General features: G+C 40.1%; 1 protein-coding gene across 2 annotated transcripts in view; it reads left to right on the top strand.

Moving 5' to 3' along the window:
* Positions 1–19,464, top strand: part of SCP2 (sterol carrier protein 2) — a 127,996-nt gene that overhangs the window by 23,480 nt on the left and 85,052 nt on the right. For both annotated transcript variants that reach the window (XM_030941992.1, XM_010372198.2), the window contains exons 3-5: positions 5,954–6,025; positions 8,679–8,810; positions 12,556–12,620. In XM_030941992.1, coding sequence (XP_030797852.1) covers positions 5,954–6,025; positions 8,679–8,810; positions 12,556–12,620 — 269 coding nt within the window. The remainder of the gene's footprint in view (positions 1–5,953; positions 6,026–8,678; positions 8,811–12,555; positions 12,621–19,464) is intronic.

Below are 19,464 nucleotides of genomic sequence, written 5' to 3'. Positions count from 1 at the left end.
CCGAGTGCCACAGTACCAGGCCTGTAATGATGAGGTTTCTTCACCACTGCAGTAGAGGGCACATGCTTACGAGCGGCTTTTATAGCCAGTTGCTTCCTGGATGCTTTACCACTGGCTGATTTTGGGCAGTCAGCTTTGTACTAGCCATGGTATGGAGACCTCCTTACTTACCCCCCTTCTTTGGGTGGAACTCTGCCAGCTCGAGGTGGTGCTGATGATAGAGAGGGGCAGCAGCTGCTGGAATACCTAAATAAATGTTTTGGTTTGGGGGCAAGTACTCTAAGCTTAGGTGCCAGTTGTTTAGGAGAATTCTGGGAAATACCTGCTATCAACACTTGGAGACCTTCTCTTTCGTCCCATAAGTTGTTAGGCACAGTCCTTTTCCTAGGGAGCCTCCCCAGCTCAATTCCTGCTACCTTGTTGCCAGGCAACCCAAAAGGAGTTACTGTGTTTATTCCTTAGATGTTCCTGCTTATTACCATAAGTATCCAGTACATATATATTTAGATTTTACCTCAACTTTTTTTTGTTTTCTTTTTTCTCTTTCTAACCATTTCTTCAACATCAACTCTTATTATTCAACTCAATACTTAAATGTTATACAAGGAATCAGAGCATGTCTGTCCTCCAAAACGAAGGTTCAAGAGATTTGATTAATTGCAGTGGTTCTCAGGGCAGACACTATTCACTTAATGTTGATCTTCTGCGTTGTTAAATGTTCTCCTCTTAACTGATGCCTCCAAACAGCTTCTGCCTATCCCTTAAGTAGGAGGTGCTTTAATCAGTTTTCTCTATATTTTTTGACCAATTTCTTTTATTTAATTAAAAAATTTGAAGTTACTTTAGTGTGTATATAATGTTTTGATTATAAAATGGTAATATTGAGGTAAAGTTATGATGTTTGAAATTAACTTTGGGGATTGACTAGTAATAAGAAATCTGGCCAGGCATGGTGACTCATGCCTGTAATCCCAACACTTTGGGAGGCCAAGGTGGGCAGAGCACCTGAGGTCAGGAGTTCGAGACCAGCCTGGCCAACATATAGTGAAACCCCATTTCTACTAAAAAATACAAAAATGAGCTGGGCATGGTGGTGGGTGCCTGCAGTCTCATATACTTAGGAAGCTGAGGCAAGAGAATTGCTTGAACCCGGGAGGCGGAGGTTGCAGTGAGCCGAGATCACATCACTGTACTCCACCCTGGGCAACTGAGTGCCCAGGTCTCTCAAAAAAAAAAAAAAAAAAAAAATCCAGTCTGATTTACTCAGCTTACTTATTAATATTCATTGTGTTTGCAAGCAACATTAGGAAAGTAAATATCTTTTAATAAATGAACTTTTATATGGGATAAAACTTAAAACTTTATTATTATTATTATTATTTTTTAGTTATTAAAATTAAATTGTAGAGACAGGGTTTCACCATGTTTCCCAGGCTGGTCTTCAACTCCTGAGCTTGAATGATTCACCTACCTTGGCCTTCCATGGTGGGATTATAGGTGTGAGCCACTGCACCCGGACAAAACTTAAAACTTTTAAAACCTAGCTTTGCTCTTAAAAATACTCCCCCATTCTAATTATGTAAAGAAGTGAGCAGTGCCAAAGGATTACTCCACTCATAGATCTCACCTACAGCATCTTTAGACCACATCAGTCACATTTCGTCAAACATTTATTCAAGTACAACTTGGGGATAAAAATCCCCGAGAGTCTGTAGATGCTTTTGCGCTTGCTGTCTCTGATTCATTTGTAGACTGTGGTGTTGAGGCAGGGGTATTGGTTCAGAGGTCTTACCCCAGTTCTCCAGACTGCTTATAGGAGGGGGTTCTGCTCCCTTTTCTTTCCCATTATTTCCTAAATGCACAGAATGGAGGGGAGCACACCAGCAGAATTGTGTCCTGTCACTTCCATTACTTAAGGACTTCTACTCTTTATACATTCCTGTATCCTCCTTTTCCTCAGAGAATTGTTGGGGACCCCTTTACATCTGAATGCACATGACATGTGTTTGAATGATATAGCAACCATGGAACTCTTTGAAACGTTTTCAGATAGTTAACTTCTGTGCTTCCATTGTTTTCTCATCCTTTTAACATTTTTATTTAATAATTATTTTAATCTGAAAGCTTATACAGAAAATCTGACATTAGGAAAAAGTGTGCAGCAAATAGTGAGTGTCTCCTGGGCACTGAGAAGGTTTCAGATTGGTGTGGTATACTGATCTCAAGGTTCTTACCATCTAGTAGGGAAAATAAGGCAAGTTTAGAGAGACAGTGAGTAGTAGACTGTGAAAGGTACAACATGCTGTTAGCATTTTTTTTTTTTTTTTTTTGAGATGGAGTTTCGCTCTTTGGCCCTGCCTACAGTAAAGTGGCTTAGTCACAGCTCACTGCAACCTCTGTCCCCTGGGTTCAAGTGATTCTCCTGCCTCAGCTTCCCAAGTAGCTGGGATTTACAGGCACCTGCCACCACACCTGGCTAACTTTTGTATTTTTAGTAAAAATGGGGTTTAACCATGTTGTCCAGGCTGGTTTAGAACTCCTGACCTTGGGTGATCCACCTGCCTCGGCCTCCCCAAGTGCTAGGATTACAGGCATGAGCCATCATGCCTGGCCTGCCGTTATCATTTAAGGGAGGTACAGAGTACCAGCTGAACATAACTTTTTGTAACTCATTCTTTCCCACTGATTATAAGAGCAATGCATGTGTTTTATTGTAACAAATAATTATGTACTAAAGAAAACAAAATTTTGACCCAGACCTAGTCACTATTAGTATCTTGGTGTTATTCTATTTTAGCATTTTTCCCCTATGGCTATATGGGATCACATTTGTAGTTTTGTATCCTATTTATATATTTATATATTTTTAAGGACAACATCTCACTATGCTGCCCAGGCTTGAGTGCAGTGGCTATTCACAGGTCCAGTCATAGTGCATTCCACCTCAAACTCCTGGGCTCAGGCAGTCCTCCTGAGCAGCTGGGACTACAGGCACTCGCCGCCGCACCTGGCTTATATCCTTATTTCCGAAATTGATTTTATCATGAGCATTTCCCCTTTTACTTAAAATTGTTTGGAAAAGGGCCAGATGTGGTGGCTCATGCCTGTAATCCCAGCACTTTGGGAGGCTGAGGCGGGCAGATCACCTGAGGTCAAGAGTTCGAGACCATCCTGGCTAACACGGTGAAACTCCATCTCTACTAAAAATACAAAAAATTAGCCAGGCATGGTGGCGGGCACCTATAGTCCCAGCTACTCGGGAGGCTGAGGCAGGAGAATGATGTGAACCCGGGAGGCGGAGCTTGCAGTAAGCTGAGTTAGCGCCACTACACTCTAGCCTAGGCAACAGAGTGAGAGTCTATCTCAAAAAAAAAAAATTGTTTGGAAAAGAGTGTTTAAGTTGTGCATAATATATTATTTTATATATATGCCATTATTTTTGTTGGACATTTAGGTTCCCAAGTTTTTGATGTTTTAGAAAAATTGTAGTGAACATTTTGCTAAATAAATGTTTGTTCTAATCTCTGTTTATTTTTGAGGAAAGAGCCTAGAAGTAGAATCATAGGAATAGTGAATATGATCATTTTTAAGTTTTTTTTTTTTTCAATGAGACATGGTCTCCCTCTGTTGCCTAGGCTGGAGTGCAGTAGTGTGATCATGGCTCACAGCAGCCTTGACCTCCTGGGCTCGAGCAATCCTTCTACCTCAGCCTCCCAAGTAGCTGGGACCACAGACACACACTACCATGCCTCCCTAATTTTTGTATTTTTTGTAGAGACGGGGTTTTGCCATGTTGCCCAGGTTGGTCTTGAACTCCTGGGCTCAAGGAATGCTCCTGCCTTGGTCTCCCAGAATGCTAGGATTACAGGAATGAGCCACTATGCCTGGCCTCTTTTTTTTGTTTGTTTGAAACCGGGTCTGGCTCTGTTGCCCAGACTAGAGTGCAGTGGTGAGATCACGGCTCACTGTAGCCTTGACCTCCAGGATTCAAGTGATCCTCCCTCTTCAGCTTCCCAAGTACCTGGGACCACAGGTGTATGCTACCAAACCTGGCTAATTTTTATTTTTTGTAGAGATGGGTTCCCACTATGTTGCCCAGGCTGGTCTCAAACTCCTGGGCTCAAGTGATCCTCCCACTTCAGCCTCCCAAAGTACAGTAAGCCACCGTGTCAACCAAGATTCTTGCCAAATTAATTTTCAGCATTTACACCCTTAGAGTCTCATTGGCAACATATGAGAATGTTCTTCTCAACATAGTCTCGTGAACGTTATTATAAGACGTTTATTTTTTGCCCATACGTTAAGCAGGAAAAGATAACTCATTGTTTGACTAACCCAATTCTGTAATCAATTACTTCATAAATTATAATTGATTATTATAATTAGTATGTTTGTGAATTAAAAAAATTTTTCAAATACATTTATATGGTTAAAAAAAAAAAAAGAGGGCCGGGCGCGGTGGCTCAAGCCTGTAATCCCAGCACTTTGGGAGGCCGAGACAGGCGGATCACGAGGTCAGGAGATCGAGACCATCCTGGCTAACACGGTGAAACCCCGTCTCTACTAAAAAAATACAAAAAAACTAGCCGGGCGAGGTGGCAGGTGCCTGTAGTCCCAGCTACTGGGGAGGCTGAGGCAGGAGAATGGCGTGAACCCGAAAGGCGGAGCTTGCAGTGAGCTGAGATCCGGCCACTGCACTCCAGTTTGGGCGACAGAGCGAGACTCCGTCTCAAAAAAAAAAAAAAAAAAAAGAGTCTGGGCTTGGTGGCTCACGCCTGTAATTCCAGCACCTTGGGAGGTCAAGGGAGGCGGATCACTTGAGGTCAGGAGTTTGAGACCAGCATGGCCAACATAGCGAAACCCCCTCTCTACTAAAAATACAAAAAGTAGCGTGGTGGTGGGTGCCTGTAATCCCAGTTACTTGGGAGAATCACTTGAACCTGGGAGGTGGAGGTTGCAGTGAGCCGAGATCGTGCCTTTGCACTCCAGCCTGAGCGACAGAGCAAGACTCTGTCTCAAAAAAAAAAAAGAAAGAAAGGAAATACAGGAATACAGGGCCAGGTGTGGTGACTCATGTCTCTTACCCCTCACTTTGGGAAGCCGAGGTGGGAGGATCGTTTAAGCCCAGGAGTTTGAGACTGCGGTTAGTTATGATCATACCACTGCACTCCAGTGACAGAGAGACCTTGCCCTTAAAAAAAAAAAAAAAAAAAAAAAAAGGAATGAAGAGTGGCTTGTAATTCTCAGGCCTGTCCCCCATGGACAACTTCTTTTAACTTGTTTTGCTTTAGTTCTTCTGGTGGTTATCTAAATACTTCCTCAAGTTTTTGATTTGTCGGTTTTAGATGTCTGTTTTTTCTCATTGTCATAAATGAGGATTTAGCTCACACTTTTTTTTCAACCTCACTGTCTTCTTTCCAGTTTACTTACATAATTTTTCTCATTTATTTACATAATTTTTCTCAGTTCATCCACTAGTTGTTTCTGCCACTTTTGATAGCATCCTTAAGCTGTTTTTCTTGTTCCATAGACAGAGTCATCTCTTGATCTTGGCTTTGTAAGATGAGCACATTCGTGCTGTCTGCTCCCAGTAATGACAGTCTTTCTCATTGTACCCTCTAGATGTGCAGCGGAGCTACAGGGATGAATAAGACAAGGACTGTGTCATTAAGGAGCTGTAAGACTCTTCAGATTTAATGTAGATAGATGTGAAGTTATAACAGAAAGTGTTAAGTACCAAAAAGGAGATACAGAAAAGTGATGCAGTAGCTTAGAGGAAAAAATGATTACTTTTGAAATTAGAGATCTGAGATGATTTGATGAAGGATTTGTCATTTGAATTGAGCATAGACTGTATAGAGTAGTTTACTTTGAGAAAACTCTAAGCTTAATTTTTACTCTCCTAAAACAAATACTTAAAGCACTTTTTGATAAAAACCTTTTGTTTTTATAGGCCAGAAGGCGTTAGCTGATGCACAGATCCCTTATTCAGCAGTGGACCAGGCATGTGTTGGCTATGTTTTTGGTATGTATTAAACTGTGTATTCTAAATTTTTTTAACCTAAATCTAGCAGCAACTACACAAACAATACAGAGACATTTGTGAATTTTAACCCTCAAAAACTCAGAATTCATTCATTTATATTTGCGTTGAAAAAAAAAAGATAAAAACCCTCAGAATTCAAAGTCTGATTTAAGGGAATTACCACTATTTATATATTTCCCTTATGTGTCAACCTAGTGTAATTTTTCTTTTGGTGACTATTCCAAATCATACTGTAAAGATCTTCTTTGGTCTTTTTAAAAATATGGCTCACGCCTGTAATCCCAGCACTTTGGGAGGCCAAGGCGGGCGGATCACAAGGTCAGAAGATTGAGATCATCTGGCGAACATGGTGAAACCCTTCCTCTACTAAAAATACAAAAAAATGCACCTGCAGTCCCAGCTACTCAGGAGGGAGAAGCAGGAGAATCGCTTGAATCCAGGAGGCAGAGGTTGCAGTGAGCTGAGATTGCACTCCAGCCTGGGCAACAGAGCAAGACTCTATCTCAAAAAAAAAAAAAGCATAATGTTTCCTTGAATAAATGTATTATAATTTATTTTATCAGTCCCCTTTTAATGGATATTTAAAAGTTCCAGTCTTTTCACAGCATTTAAAAAATACTTAATGTCAAATAAAGATTGAATATATTCAAGGTATAAAATAAGATGATTTATGTATATATTGTGTAATAATTACCACAATCCAGTTAATTAGTACATTAATTACCACCCATGCTGTACATTAGAGCCACAGAACTTGTTTATCTTATAACTGAAAGTTTGTACCAGTTGACTAACATCTCTCTGTTTCCCCCAACCCCAACAACTTTTTTTTTGTTTTTGGCAAAGGGGTGGGGTGTGTGGGGGAACCCCTACATCATTTTATATGATTATATGATATTCCTCTCTTGAAGGTCTACTATAGCTTATTTAGAAGTAGTAATGATATTTTCTAAATTCTAGTTATTATAAAAATACTGTGAATATATACAGTATTATTAAAATACTATAGTAGGTGTTACTGTAGATGAATATTTGTGCATATATATGATTTATTTCTTTGAGATATCAAGATATCAAGAGAATTCTAGAAGGGAAACATACTGGGTTAAAGGGATGCAGAATATATTTATTGAAAAGCAGATCCCTAACTTTCCTGATTTTGCTGAAGACTCCTGGAGCCTGTACCTTCAGATATTCCCATCACACTGCTCCAGCATGTCTACCTTGGTGGTCATGTTACTTGTGTTTGAAATGCTTGTTCCTTGGTGCCGTAAAGAAATAGCACTTGAACATGAATTTAATTTACTCAGCAAGGCCATTTTTACTTCCTGCAGAAAGGGTACACTTGCCAGCAGTTTTGCCACAAGAGTACACCAAACAAAGGAGACAGGATCATGTATAACCTGACGTGTCCACCCTACTGCTGTGTCCAGTTCCATTGGCTGGAACGGAACCTCACATTCTGTATTTATCTCGATTGGCTAGCAACTTAGAACTTTTTAAAAGAGGCAAAGGCAGAGGAGAACAAAGGAAGGAGGAAGTAACTTGTGGAATGCCAAGAAACGTAAAAACACCTTCAAATAAGGAAGAGGAACAGGTTATGACCTAATGCTTGCTTGGACCAGTATGAGCATGCCAGGGCAAATACTTAGGCTAAATAGTGGGAGCTAAGAACATAAAGTACATTGATTTCTTTACCATGGCTAGCAGATATTTAAGAATGTTAGCAGAGGTCTTTGAATACATTTTGCTTCTAAGATAAGTTATTATCTATTCCTAATTAAATGGGGAGGAAAGTCTTTGAAGAGGAACCTCTACTTTACTTTTTACACTTGGGAAAGGAACATGTGTATTTAACATGGATCATGTTTTCCTGGAATGCCTTGGCATGCAGGGTCTTTTAAACTTTTCGAAGTTGTGGAATCTTTATATGAAAAGTAAATCATGGCTTTTAATCACTGTCATAGGTTTAAAGATTTTATTTATTTATTTATTTATTTATTTATTTATTTATTTGAGACCGAGTCTCGCTCTGTCACCCAGGCTGGAGTGCAGTGGTGCAATCTTGGCTCACTGCAACCTCTGCCTCCTAGTTTAAGTGATTCTTCTGCCTCAGCCTCCTAAGTAGCTGGGATTACAGGTGCATGCCGCCACACCTGGCTAATTTTTTATATTTTTAGTAGAGATGGAGTTTCACTGTGTTAGCCAGGATGGTCTTGATCTCCTGATCTTGTGATCTGCCCGCCTTGGCCTCCCAAAGTGCTGGGATTACAGGCATGAGCCACCGCACCTGGCCAAGGTTTAAAGATTTTTATCCGACATTTAGGTGTTAATGAAATATTGCTTTCTTTATCATATAGCCTTAGCCAGATGGAATTGTTTTCTATTAACTGATCATTTCTTTACTTCTCTACCTCTATATTATATAAAGAAAGTGCACATATATTCTGTTTTCAGTCTTTTTTGCAGAGTAAATGATGGTTAGCGTTAAAACTGTTTCTAAGATATTTATTGTCTTGCACGTGTTATATGCTAGGCAAAGGTATAATATTAAAAAAAACACATAATGTAGTATTATGTTGCATTGCAGCTCCATAATTCTCCATATTAAAATTTTTGTTTTTCTATTCAGGTGACTCTACCTGTGGGCAGAGGGCTATCTATCACAGTTTGGGAATGACTGGAATTCCTATAATCAATGTCAACAATAACTGCTCTACTGGTTCTACTGCTTTGTTTATGGCCCGTCAGCTGATTCAGGGTGGTAAGGAGTGCTTGTCTAGTGTACTTAAATATTGCCCCATTTTAATCATTTAATCACACGACCGTCAGAGGAATTATTTTATAATGTATTTGTTTTAAAAAAGGCCATATCAGGCCGGGTGTGGTGGCTTATGCTTGTAACCCCAGCACTTTGGGAGGCCGAGGCGGGTGGATTGTTTGAGCTTGTGAATTCGAGACTAGCTCTGGGCAACGTAACAAAACCCCGTCTCTACAAAAAAATACAAAAATTAGCTGGGGATGGTGGCATGCATCTGTAGTCCCAGCTACCTGGGAGGCTGAGGTGGGAGGATGGCTTGAGCCTGGGAGACAGAGATTGCAGTGAGCCTAGATGGTACCACTGCACTCCAGCTTGGGCGATAGAGCCAGAGCTTGTCTCAAAAATAAAAAATAAAACCAAAAACCAAAAAAAAGGCTTTATCAGCCAGGCATCGTGGCTCATACTGGTAATTTCAACACTCTAGGGGACCAAGGCAAGAGCATCGTTTGAGCCCAGGAGTTCAAGACCACCCTGGGCAATGTAGGTAGACCCTACGTTTACACAAAATTAAAAAAAAATTAGCCAGAGGTGGTGGTCCCAGCTACTCAGGAGGCTGAGGCTGGAGGATGTATGATCATACCACTGCACTCTAGCCTGGGCAACGCAGTGAGACTCTGTCTCTAAAAAAAAAAAAAAAATTAAAATTAAATTAAAAAGGCATTGTGAGGTATAATTTATAGACCATAAAACTCACCTTTTTAAAGTGTACAATTCAGTGTTTTTTGTATATTCACAGAATTGTATACCTATCACCACTATGTAATATTAGAACTTTTTTTTTTTTGAGAGTGAGTCTTGCTCTGTTGCCCAGACTGGAGTGCAGTTGTGTGATCTCACCTCACTGCAACCTCCACCTCCCAGGTTCAAGTGATTCTCCTGCCTCAGCCTCCCGAGTAGCTGGGATTACAGATACCCACCACCATGCCTGGCTAAATTTTTTGTATTTTTAATAGAGATGGGGTTTCACTATGTTGGCCAGGCTGGTCTCAAACTCCTGACCTCAAGTGATCTGCCCACCTCGGCCTCCCAAAGTGCTGGGATTACAGGTGTGAACCACCACACCTGGTCATATTAGAACAGTTTTATCACCACAGAAAGAAACCCTGTACCCATTAGCAGTCATTCTCCATTTTCTCCTCCCCTCAGTCCCTAGAAACCACTAATTTACTTTCTCTTTGTGGAATTTCGTATTCTGAATATTTATATAAATGGAATTGTACAATACATGGCCTTTTGTGGTTTATTTCACTTAACACAATGTTTTCACAGTTTATTCATGTTGCAGCATATATCAGTACTTAATTCCTTTTCATGGCCAAATAATATTCCATTGTATGGATATATCACATTAAAAAATAGATGGACTGTTTTTTAAATGTAGAAGAAAAATACAAAGTAAAATAAGTAGAAATGAGGTCTTGCTATGTTGCCGAGGCTGATCTCCAGCTAATGGCTTTAAGCGATCTTCCTGCCTTGGCCCCTCAAAGTGCTAGGATGGCTATATCACATTTCTTCTGCCTATCAGTTGATAGACATTGTTGCTTGCATTTTTTTTTTGTTTCCATCAGTTGAGGGATTGTTTCTATTTTTTTTGGCTGTTATGAATAATGCTGCCATAGTGAGCATGGCACCCGTAATCCTGGCTTCCTGGGAGGCTGAGGCAGGAGGATTGCTTGAGTCTTGAGACTGAGGCTGCAGTTTGCAGTCATAACCGCACAGTCGTAACTGGGCAACAGAGCAAGACACTGTCTTTTAAAAATGGTCAGGGGAGGGCGAAGATAATGCCTTTGTAAACATTGTGTATACTTTTTTTTTTTTGTGGCTGCGTATTTTCGGTTCTTTTGTATATGTATCATATCCTATGTTTCCATATATTCTAGGGTTTTTTATTAGGTCCTCTTTCTGTTCCACTGATTTGATTGTTGATTACTATTTCACTACCCAGCGTTTTAATTATTGGAACTTTATATTGTTTGATAATGCTAGTGGTCCCTGTTTCTGTTACATTATATTTCTTTCATTTTTTAAGGAAAAAATGTGGCAATCCTCTCTTTTTTTTTTTTTTAATTCAGCTCCTGCAGGAATGTTTGGCTCTTCAGTTGAACTTTAACAACATAATTTTTAGGTGCCCCCTCTCTCCAAAAATAATTCTTTTGAGATTTTCATTGGGTTGATTTTTTAATTTTTAATTTCAAATTTTAAATGTTTTTCTAAATGTGATTCTAAATTAGCTTTTTATATTCATTACTGAAACATATTTCCACATTACCACAAAATTTTATTAACGTATTGAGACTGAAGAGAAGAATTAAGCACCGTATTGATTTTTCTTCTTTTCTTTTTTTAGAGACAGGGCCTCACTCTCTCATCTAGGCAACACTGTGGTAGCATGATCTCAGCTCCTGCAACCTATGCCTCTTGGCCTCAGGTGATCCTCCCACCTCAGCCTCCTAAGTATTAATAGTTGGGATCATAGGTGTGCGCCACCACACCTGACCAATTTTTGTGTATTTTGTAGAGATGGGGTCTTGCCATGTTGCCCAGACTGGTCTCGAACTCCTGGTCTCAAGCGATACATCTGCCTTGGCCTCCCAAAGTTTTGGGATTACAGGCGTGATTCACCATGCCCAGCCCGATTTTTCCTCTTATCTAGAAGAATATAAAGATTTTCTCTGTAATTTTTCTGTTATTAAAAACTTTGGCTGGTTGGTGGCTTATGTCTGTAATCCCAGCATTTTGGGAAGCTGAGGTGGGGGATCACTTGAGCCCAGGAATTTGAGACCAGCCTGGGCAACATGGTGAGACTCCATCTCTACAAAAAAAAAAAAAAAAAAACAGCAAGAAAACTGGTCGTGGTGCCACAGGCCTACGGTCCCAGCTACATGCAGATTGCTTGGGCCCAGGAGGTCTAGGCTTCAGTGAGCCATGATTGCATTGCTGCACTTCAGCCTTGGTGACAGAGTGAGACACTGTCTCAAAAAAAAAAAAAAAAAAGCCAAAATAACCTTTGTGGTGCCGGGCATAGTGGCTTATGCCTGTAATCCTAGCACTTGGGAGGCTGGGGTGGACAGATTGCTTGAGCCCAGGAGCTCAAGACCAGCCTAAGCAACATGGTAAAACTTTCTCTACAAAAAATACAAAAATTAGCTCTAGCTAATAGAGAGCTGAGGTGGGAGGATCGCTTGAGCCTGAGAGGTTGAAGCTGCAGTGAGCTGTGAGCCTGCTACTCTACTCCAGTCTCGGTGACAGACTGACACTTTGTGTCAAAAAAAAAAAAAGCAAGCAAACAACAGCAACAACAAAAACCTTTGTGGGATTATAGTATGTTTTTACATTTTATGTAAATTGGCTTATTTATTTAGAGACAGAATTTCTGGGCTCAAGTGACGTCCTGCCTCAGCTTACCAAGTCACTAGGACTACAGGTGTGTACCACCACACTCAGCTGATTTTTCAAACATTTTAAGTTTTTAAATTTTTGTAGAGACAGAGTCTTACTATGTTGCCCTGGCTGGTCTTGACCTCCTGGCCTCAAGCAATTCATCTGCTTTGATTTCCCGAACTAATGGGACTAGAAGTTTGAGCCACTGTGCTCTCATTTGACGCACTTATTTGAATTGAAGTATTTAATGGTATTTTGTTGGTGTTTAGAAATTTGAATTTTCAAAATAATTACATTTTCCTTTAAGGTGTGGCAGAATGTGTCTTGGCTCTTGGGTTTGAGAAGATGAGTAAGGGAAGCCTTGGAATAAAAGTGAGTGTTATTTTGGCATAGTTACTAAATGAGCTAATATAACCCAAAAGTTGAAAGGTGATACTTATATGTATGCATAGATCTTGGTATTTTAGAATAGTGAAGAATCTTAGAGATAATTTTGTTCAAACTGTTTATTTTACCGATGATGAAACTGGTGTTCAAAGATATGAGATTATTGAATTTGAAGTTGACTTATCTATTTAATTTGAAAGCCATTCATGTATTTATTTTTTTGATAAATGAATTACATTCAATAAATGAAATTAATTCAACAAATTGAAGAGAGTTAATAAAATGTGGGACTTCTAATTCTGGTAATGGCAAGCCAAGTTTTTTGAGCCAGTTCTCTCACTGATGACAACTAAAATATTTGGATAGAATATGAAAAAAGAAATCCTAAAGGTATTGAAGAACTAGCAAGAGAGAGGAACTGCAAATGAATGCCAGAGAATTAACATCAGCATTTGCAACTACTTTTGCCTTGAAGATCTTTGCTGATCAGGCAGCTGTGAGCCACAATTTTGACAGCCCCCTGGAATGAAAGGGGAAGTAGTCAAAGCTCAGGCCTTCCCAAGACCTGAATTTTAATACCCACATTAAATTGATACTATGTAAGGGTAAACTCTTTGGGTAGGACAAACCTGAAGTAAAACTGCCCACTTCCATGAGATGATAGGGAGAGTTACCATGGCATCCAGTAAAACAGGGGAGAAAAAAAAAAAGAGGATAAAAAACCCAGTAAAACCTTTCATTGAGTTAATAAATCACAGACTAGCCCTCATGTGGGATCACTGCCAACATTCTCATTATTGGAGTGGTCCAGGAAACCTCAAACCATGAATTGAATCTAAATTAGTTCCAGAATGGTAGTAACCTAGACAGATTTTCTTCTGGAGGAAAGCACCCTTCTTCCAGGCTTTGAGAGCCCTTCCAGTAAAATTTCAAGGACACGCAGTTAAAGATAACCAAGTGTTAAAGAAACAAGGCACCACAATTGAGAACCGAAAGAAAGAAGGGGCAGTAAAAGGTAATCTCTGAAGACTGCCAAAACTGGATTTATTGGATGCAGATTTAATCATGTTTGTTATGTTTAGAGAAATAAAAGACAGCTTGGAAACCTCTTTAGGCTATAGGAAACTACAAAAAAGAACATTATTGGCATGAAAAAAAAAAAACCTAAATGGAATTTATAGAAAAGAAAAGAAATAAATAAAATCAAAAATTCACTCATGCCTGTACTCCCAGCACTTTGGGAGGCTGAGATGGGCGGATCACTTGAGGCCAGAAGTTTGAGACCAGCCTGGCCAACATGGCAAAACCCATCTCTACTAAATTGCCCAAGCTGGAGCCCAGGAGGTGGAGGTTGCAGTGAGCCAAGATGTGCCATTGCATTCCAGCCTGGGCGACAGAGTGAGACTCTGTTTCAAAAAAAAGAAAATGAGTTGAAGATAATTTTTTACTGTTATCTAAAATTATTCTGTTATCTAACTTATGTGATCAACCTGATCCCATTTTCTCTGTTGAAATGTTAAAGGACCTCTACCCCAAATTAACTTAAATACATATGATAATATTTCTTAGACACCACAAAAGTGACACTTAATAGGCATTCAAATCAATGAGTTGTTTCCCTCTTTAAAGAACACCTTTGAAAAGTGGTAGAAGTTAGGTTGGATCTTAAAGATAATTTAGGAGTGGGTGAGGGGAAATGAGCTCTTCCCAGATGTCAGGGAAGGCATCATGAGCCTAGTCATGGGTGTCTGAATGAATATGATACACCCAGGGAACAGTTTAAAAAACTGTCTGGATTAGAGTGGCAGCTGGAGAAGATTGAGAAATAAGGTTACGTAAGTGAATATATAATGTTTATGACACATGAAAAATACGTGTTTTTTCCAGCAGTAAATGGTACGTGCCCTGGTAACTTTTATTTGAAATTAAAAATTATAAAATAGTAAAATCCATCCATAATCCCATAGTATAATTAAAAGGAAATATATATAAATTAGAAGTCACTCCTTCTGCCTATTTTTTTTTTTTGAGACCAGGTCTCCCTCCCAAGTTCAACAGAAGGACTGACACTACTCAATTTCAAGACTTACCTAAAGCTCCAGTAATTAAGACAGTGTGGTACTGACAAAAAAGTTCAGACAAATTAGACAAATAGATAACTAGAACAGAATAAAGCATTCAGAAATAGACCTACATAAATGTAGTCAACTGATCTTTGACAAAGAAGAAAAGGCAATATAATGGAAAAAAGATAATCTTTTCAACAAGTTGTGCTGGGACAACTGGATATCCACATGCAAATAATGAATCCAGGCACACACCTTACACCCTATTTTTTTTTTTTTTTTTTTTTGAGATGTAGTCTCTGTTTCCCAGGCTGGAATGGAATGCAGTGACACGGTCTTGGCTCACTGCAACCTCTGCCTCCCTGTTTCAAGTGATTTCTCCTGCTTTAACCTCCAAAGTAACTGGGATTACAGGTGCCCACCACCATGCCGGGCTAAGTTTTGTACTTTTAGTAGAGATGGGGTTTTACCATGTTGACCAGGCTGGTCTCAGACTCCTGACCTCAGGCGATCCACCTGCCTCGGCCTCCTAAAGTGCTGGGATTACAGATGTGAGCTACCGTGCCCAGCCATGTTTTTTCACAAGCTTTTTAGGTATCTGTTGAAATGTTCTTATTTTGTTTGTTACTCTTTTTTAGTTTGTTAATATGATGAATTATATTCGTTGATGTTTGACTGTTGGTCTATCCGATATTCTGGGGTAATGTTTGGTATTTGATCATGATATATTATCCTTTTTATATATTATTGGATTTGATTTGTTAATCTTTTTCTTTTAAGTGATGGGTTCTCCCTATGTTGCCCAGGCTGGTCTCAAGCTCCTGGGCTGGAGCAATCCTCCCGCCTGGGTCTCCCAAAGTGTTGGGATTACAGGTGTGAGCCACCACACCTGGCCTGATTTGTTAAAATTTTGTTAAGGATTTTTGTGTTTATGTCCGCAAGGGTGTTGGTTTGTTGTTTTCTTTCCATTGTGCAGGTTGGTCTTGAACTTCAGGGCTCAAGTGATCTGCTCACCTTGGCTTCCCAAAGTTTTGGGATTATAGGTGTGAGCCACCACACCCAGGCTAGTTTTAATACGAGAATAATGCTGGCCCCATAGAATAGCTGGGAAGTGTTCTCTTTTCTTCTGTTTTTTGGAATAGTTTATATGTAAATTGGTATTTTTTTCTCTTAAATTTTTGGTAGAATTCACCAATTCACCAGTTCACATTTGATCTGGTGACTTACTTTCTTTTCTTTAAAAAAAATTTTTTTTTTTTTTTAAGATGGAGTTTCCCTCTTGTTGCCCAAGCTGGAGTGCAATGGCACAATCTCGGCTCACCGCAACCTCCGCCTCCCAGGTTCAAGCAATTCTCTTGCCTTAGCCTACTGTGTAGCTGGGATTACAGGCATGCACCACCACGCCCGGCTAATTTTGTATTTTTAGTAGAGACAGGGTTTCTCCATGTTGCTCAGGCTCGTCTCAAACTCCCGACCTCAGGTGGTCCACCTGCCTCGGCTCCCCAAAGTACTGGGATTACAGGCGTGAGCCACCATATCCAGCCCTAAAATATTTTTAATTAAAAAAATTTTTTTTTTTTGCATTCTTATCTTTGGGTCATGGTCTGGTGATTTCTTTATGGGAAAGTTTTCAATCTTCTAAGTTTAGTTTCTTTTTTTTTTTTTTTTGAGACGGAGTCTTGCTCTGCCGCCCAGGCTGGAGTGCAGTGGCCGGCTCTCAGCTCACTGCAAGCTCCGCCTCCCGGGTTGACGCCATTCTCCTGTCTCAGCCTCCCGAGTAGCTGGGACTACAGGCGCCCGCCTCGTCGCCCGGCTGGTTTTTTGTATTTTTTAGTAGAGACGGGGTTTCACCGTGTTAGCCAGGATGGTCTCGATCTCCTGACCTCGTGATCCGCCCGTCTCGGCCTCCCAAAGTGCTGGGATTACAGGCTTGAGCCACCGCGCCCGGCCTCTAAGTTTAGTTTCTTTAGTAAATATATTACTATTCAGGTTGTCTATTTTTTCTTTTTTTAAGCGAGCTTTGATAGTTTATGTCCTTCACGGAATTTGTCCAGTTCATCTACATTGTTAACCTTGTTGGTAAAAAGTCATTCATGTTATTCCCATCTTTTTAATGTAGGATCTTTGGATGTGTCTTCTCCCTTCTTCTGGTGTTGGTAATTTTTATCTTCTCTCTTTTTCCATGGTCATCTTTTGTTGTCAGAGTGATCATGGAAAAAGAAAGTTTACAATAGAAGGACCAGCTTTTGTTTTCATTGATTTTCTATATACTCTTTTTTTTTTCTTTTTTTTGAGACAGAGTCTCACTCTGTCGCCCAGGCTGGAGTGCAATGGCATGATCTCGGCTCACTACAACCTCTGCCTCCCGGGTTCAAGCAATTCTGCTTCAGTCTCATGAGTAGCTGGGATTATAGGTGCCTGCCACCACGCCCAGCTAATTTTTGTATTTTTAGTAGCGATGGGGTTTCACCATGTTGGCCAGGCTGTCCTCAAACTCCTGACCTTGTGATCCACCCACCTGGCCTCCCAAAGTGCTGGGATTACAGGCGTGAGCCATGGCGCCTGGCCTATATTCTTCTTTTTTCTAGTTTATTCTGCTCATTTCTACTCATTCTTTTTCTTTCTGCTCATTTTCTATTTCAATCTGCTCTCATTGTTGATGTTTCCTTTCTTCTCCTTACTTTGGTTTTAATTTATTCTTTATTTTAAATTAGCCATGCCCAGATAATTTTTTGCAGAGACAGAATCTTGCTATGTTGCCTATGCTGGCATGACCCACCATGCCTGGCTACTATACACACACACACACACACACATATATACACACACGCATATATATACACACATATACACACACAATATACATACACACATGCATATATATATACACGATATACACACACACATACATATATATATTTATTCCCAAGGCAGAGTCTCACTCTGTCTCCCAGGCTGGAGTGCAGTGGTGTGATCTCGACTCACTGCAATCTTCACCTCCTGGGTTCAAGCAGTTCTCCCACCTCAACCTCCCAAATAGCTGGGACTGTAGGTGCACACCACCACACCTGGCTAATTTATGTGTTTTTAGTAGAGATGGGGTTCACCACGTTGGCCAGGCTGGTCTCGAACTCCTGAACTCAAGTGATCCACCTGTCTCAGCCTCCCAAAGTGCTGGGATTACAGGTGTGGACCGCCAGGCCCGACCTATATTTTTTTATTTGAGACTTGTTTTTTGGCTCAGGATATGGTTTATTCTAAAAAATATAATGTGTGCACTTGAAAAGGATATGTACTTTGTTCTTAGTGGATGAAGTGTTCTATAAATACTACTTATGTCAAATTGGCTGATAAGGTTGGTCAAGTCTTTTATGACCTTACTGATTTGTCTACTTGTTCTGTCAGTTATTGAGAGGGAATTACTGCAGTCTCTGCTATATCTGTAGATTTGTCTATTTCCTTCAGTTCTTTTTCTTTTTTTTTTTTTTTTAGATGGAGTCTCACTCTGTCACCCAGGCTGGAGTGCAATGGCGCGATCTTGGCTCACTGCAACCTCCATCTCTCGGGTTCAAGTGATTCTCCTGCCTCAGCCTCCTGAATAGCTGGGATTTACAGGCGTGCACCACCACGTCTGGCTAATTTTTGTATTTTTAGTGGAGTTTGACCATGTTGGTCAGACTGGTCTTGAACTCCTGACCTAGTGATCCGCCTGCCTTCTGCCTCCCAAAGTGCTGAGATTACAGGCGTGAGCCACCACACCCGGCCTATTTCCTTCAGTTTCTGTTTCATGTATTTTGAAGCTCTGATATTAGATATATTAACATTTAGGGTTGTTATATCCTCTTGGTAAGTTGACTGCTTTGTCATGATGAGAGAATCCTCTTTAGTCCTTGTTACTAGCTCTTTGATCTTACATCTACTTTGATATTAGCATAGCCAATCCAGCTTTCTTTTGAGTAGAGTTAGAATAGTATATATTTTTCCATCCCTTTACTTATTTTTGTCTATATATTTGAATTGGGTTTTTGTAGACAGCATATTGTGGGGTCTTGCTTTTTAACAATATAATAATATTTGCCTTTTAATTGGACTTTTTATATCTTTCCCATTTGATGTGCTGATTGATGTGGTTGAGTTTAAACTAGCAGTTAGCTGAAACCGATACCTACTAGCTTGTACCATCCTGCACGATCGGATTATGCACATCTTCTCCCATGTTTGGTTTTAGTGACAGCCATGTTAGTAGATTGAAACTGGCTATGGTGGGAGAATTTATACCACAAAAGTTGGCAAATGCTACCAATTAGGGCTCCCTGCATCCTGCCCCAGTGAGCCTGTTGTTAAGTATTTGCTTGGACACCACTGCTTTGCGGATTGTTTTCTTTTTGTTCAATCTCTTCTTTGTTCTTTTTTCTTCTTTTCTGTTAATTGAGAATTTTTTATAATTTCATTTTGTCTGTCTTACAGGCATATTAACGATAGCTCTGCTGTTTTGTTTTGCTTTTAGTGGTTGCTTTGTGTTTTATGGTTACAGCTTTAATTTATCCACAGACTACTTTTAAGTAATATATCTGTTCACTGTAATGTTATGAGAACTCTAGGAGGTGTTTTTTGTTGTTTGCTTCCTCCAAGAAGTATATTGTAGCCAGGTGCCCTGGCTCATGCCTGTAATCCCAGTACTTTGGGAGGCAGGGGCAGGAGGATTGCTTGCGACCAGAAATTCAAGACCACCCTGGGCAACATGGTGAAACCCCGGCTATTCA

The sequence above is a fragment of the Rhinopithecus roxellana genome, chromosome 12, assembly GCF_007565055.1.
Source record: "Rhinopithecus roxellana isolate Shanxi Qingling chromosome 12, ASM756505v1, whole genome shotgun sequence".
Taxonomy (NCBI): domain Eukaryota; kingdom Metazoa; phylum Chordata; class Mammalia; order Primates; family Cercopithecidae; genus Rhinopithecus; species Rhinopithecus roxellana.
This window is presented reverse-complemented; position numbering and strand designations above follow the sequence as displayed.